The sequence below is a fragment of the Macrobrachium rosenbergii genome, chromosome 55 (genome assembly GCF_040412425.1).
Source record: "Macrobrachium rosenbergii isolate ZJJX-2024 chromosome 55, ASM4041242v1, whole genome shotgun sequence".
Taxonomy (NCBI): domain Eukaryota; kingdom Metazoa; phylum Arthropoda; class Malacostraca; order Decapoda; family Palaemonidae; genus Macrobrachium; species Macrobrachium rosenbergii.
The window spans coordinates 59,784,485-59,787,030 of NC_089795.1; the positions used below are offsets into that span (position 1 = coordinate 59,784,485).

The 2,546-nt window shown below is 35.9% G+C and overlaps 1 protein-coding gene across 6 annotated transcripts in view; it reads right to left on the reverse strand.

Annotated features, from left to right (window-relative positions):
* Positions 1 to 2,313, reverse strand: part of LOC136835306 (jupiter microtubule associated homolog 1-like) — a 3,500-nt gene extending 1,187 nt beyond the window's left edge. Inside the window, exons 1-3 of one of the 6 annotated variants that reach the window (XM_067098624.1) lie at positions 1,496 to 2,313; positions 1,001 to 1,086; positions 1 to 244 (exon numbers count right to left, since the gene is read on the reverse strand). The exon at positions 1 to 244 is cut by the window's left edge and continues 1,187 nt beyond it. In XM_067098624.1, coding sequence (XP_066954725.1) covers positions 1 to 195 — 195 coding nt within the window. In that variant the 5' untranslated portion in view covers positions 196 to 244; positions 1,001 to 1,086; positions 1,496 to 2,313. Of the gene's footprint in view, positions 245 to 1,000; positions 1,087 to 1,187 lie in introns of all 6 variants that reach the window. The other 5 variants (XM_067098623.1, XM_067098625.1, XM_067098626.1 and 2 more) reach the window with 5 other exon arrangements.
* Positions 2,314 to 2,546: the final 233 nt, after the last annotated feature.

Here is a 2,546-nt window from a genome sequence, read left to right on the forward strand (position 1 = left end):
AATTTCAGCATTTGGAGACTGTTGCTCTTCATTTTTCTGAGGAGCTGCTTGAACTTGGGTAGACTTGCTTCCTGTGTTTCTCGATTCAAAATCATCATCAAAGGAGATCGAAGAGCCACCACCAGGCGGCTTCAGAACCCTGCTGCTGATGCGTTGGTTATCACTAATACCGACGAAAGTAGTTGTCGTACTCATCTTTAAACCAGTGAAGTATCAGCTTCAAATTTGCCTTCTGTGGAGGTTGCTGCCAAAATGAAAAAAAAAATGTTTCAGGAAGAATGCATCGGAATGCACAGTAACAATGATAAAGCAAACGAGAGGCAATGTTTAAAAGTTTTCGAGATGTATTTAGAGAAGGGCGGAAAGGAAAATTTAATTCTGAACGTGCATTAAGAACTGGTTCATAAGTGCACATGGTCAAATGAAACTTTCTCGCCTAATTGCAGTAAAAAGCGAGAAGAAAATATTGGCGGGGTTAAATCAAGGTTGAATTTCACTTTGAAAAAAAAAAAAAAAAAAAAAAAAAACTAACGGTCAGCCTGTGTACGAAAACAATAGCTCGTTATCGGACTAACTGGAGAATAACATATTACCGATGCTAAGCACGAGATAAATACCAACCAGTTTATTGCATCCAACCAAGATCCATTTCATTGTTTCTACCGATATTAATAAACCCTAGTACTCAGGATACTTTGCCAAAACCTCTGATTAGTAGTAAAAGTTTCAGCATCGATGACAAGATTAAACATCTATAATTATTTAACTATGGTCAATACATCCTAATTTTAAAGAGAACAGTTCCTAAATTCTGCAACGTTCCTTGGATTGGCAAACAGATGGCTCTAATGTGCAGGCTCCCATAAGCCAGCCATATAGTTCCTAATGAATTAAAAGGCAGAGTTTAATGCTGTTAGTTACAATTTTAGAATTAGCCGACTTAGAGGGGTAGAGACTGCTTTGAATAAAAGTCAAAACGCCGAAGCAAGTCAACACTTACGCAGCCCGAAAAGAATGGCACTTTCCAAATAGACTTTTGGTGCAGGGCCAGGCAATCTCGTCACCGGCAAATATGAGGAATCAAACCTGAAAGAAATTTATATTTGAAGATTCGAAGTAAGTAATGCTCTTATTGCTTCCGAGTAAATCTATCTAAAACAATAAAACGTTACATTTAAAAGACTAACCTAATAAATGGTATTTATTTAAAAACCTAATTCAGTCATTCCATATCTTTAACTAGACGATGCCATTTGGACACTAAGCGAATACCATCCGCTAAAAATTCAAGGGAACGTATCGACTAAAATCCAGTCAATTTAACGTTTAGAATACTGAATTAGTAAAATCACAATGCTACCACTTCCAAGATACTGATTTAACCATCCTTTCCCCAGGGTGAATACCTAGATTACACAGCAACCTTAGCTCAAAACCAGCCATGCCAGAACTAAAGAACTTAAAATCCAAGCCACAAAACAAGCACACTTCAAACCTCACAATTTCTGTAGACTAAACCTCCATCACCAAGAAGTTCCGAACACTGGTTTTCACAGACTTTAAGATATGCTTTTGTTGACGTCATCAATAATGGACGCCGGAAACCAGAGGCGAATGTTCGAAGTGAATCACAAAGACGCTCAAATCTCACGCAAAACAATCTTGTACTTTTTAGGCAAAACAATCTTGTACTTTTTAGGCAAAACAATCTTGTACTTTTTAGGCAAAACAATCTTGTACTTTTTAGGCAAAACAATCTTGTACTTTTTAGGACAAAATGCTAACTAAAGAACCTTGTCAGTTAAGATCGTAGTTCTGTTTTTTGTTTTTTGTTTACAAAGTACATTTTTCTAAACGCTTGAATGGCAAACCAAACTACAGAGAAATGATATGAATATGCTATCAGGTCTTGATTTTTTCATTAATTTCCTTTAAAATCGATTAACTTGTTTAGCTATAAAAGGTTTACAGCTTTGACGTAAAAAAAATAATAAATGTGCGCTTATGTGTGAGTATTTACACTTAATACATGTGAATAAAGGTTATGAAGATTCTTCAACAATTTTCAACAACTTTTTCACTCTTCAAAGCGTTTTCCTATACGTTGTTGATGAGGCGCACTTCGCTGCATTTACAGTATACTTGACTGTGTATGGGCATCTGTCATCCCACCAGCGTTTTACAGTTTCTTCTGCATATTACTTATAAACTTTTAACATCAGAAAGCCCTTCTCTCTCTCTCTCTCTCTCTCTCTCTCTCTATAATAAATGAGTACATTCAACCAGATCACTGACAAAAGCGTATCTTGTATCTTCATTAAGATTGGAGAGCAAATAATATTTAAGATCCTTTGAGGCTCATTAGATTGTGGAAACAGGAAGATGTAGTTACACTTTCATGTATGTCAGATCAGTTATTTCAGTTTTTTTCAAAAAATCTTGTGAAAAGAGACGACCTACTTCAACATTTTTAGCCAGTAATTTTAGTCAATTTTGTACTGCTTCATTTTCGTAAAATTCTCTAGCGAAATCGCAGTGGCAACTCT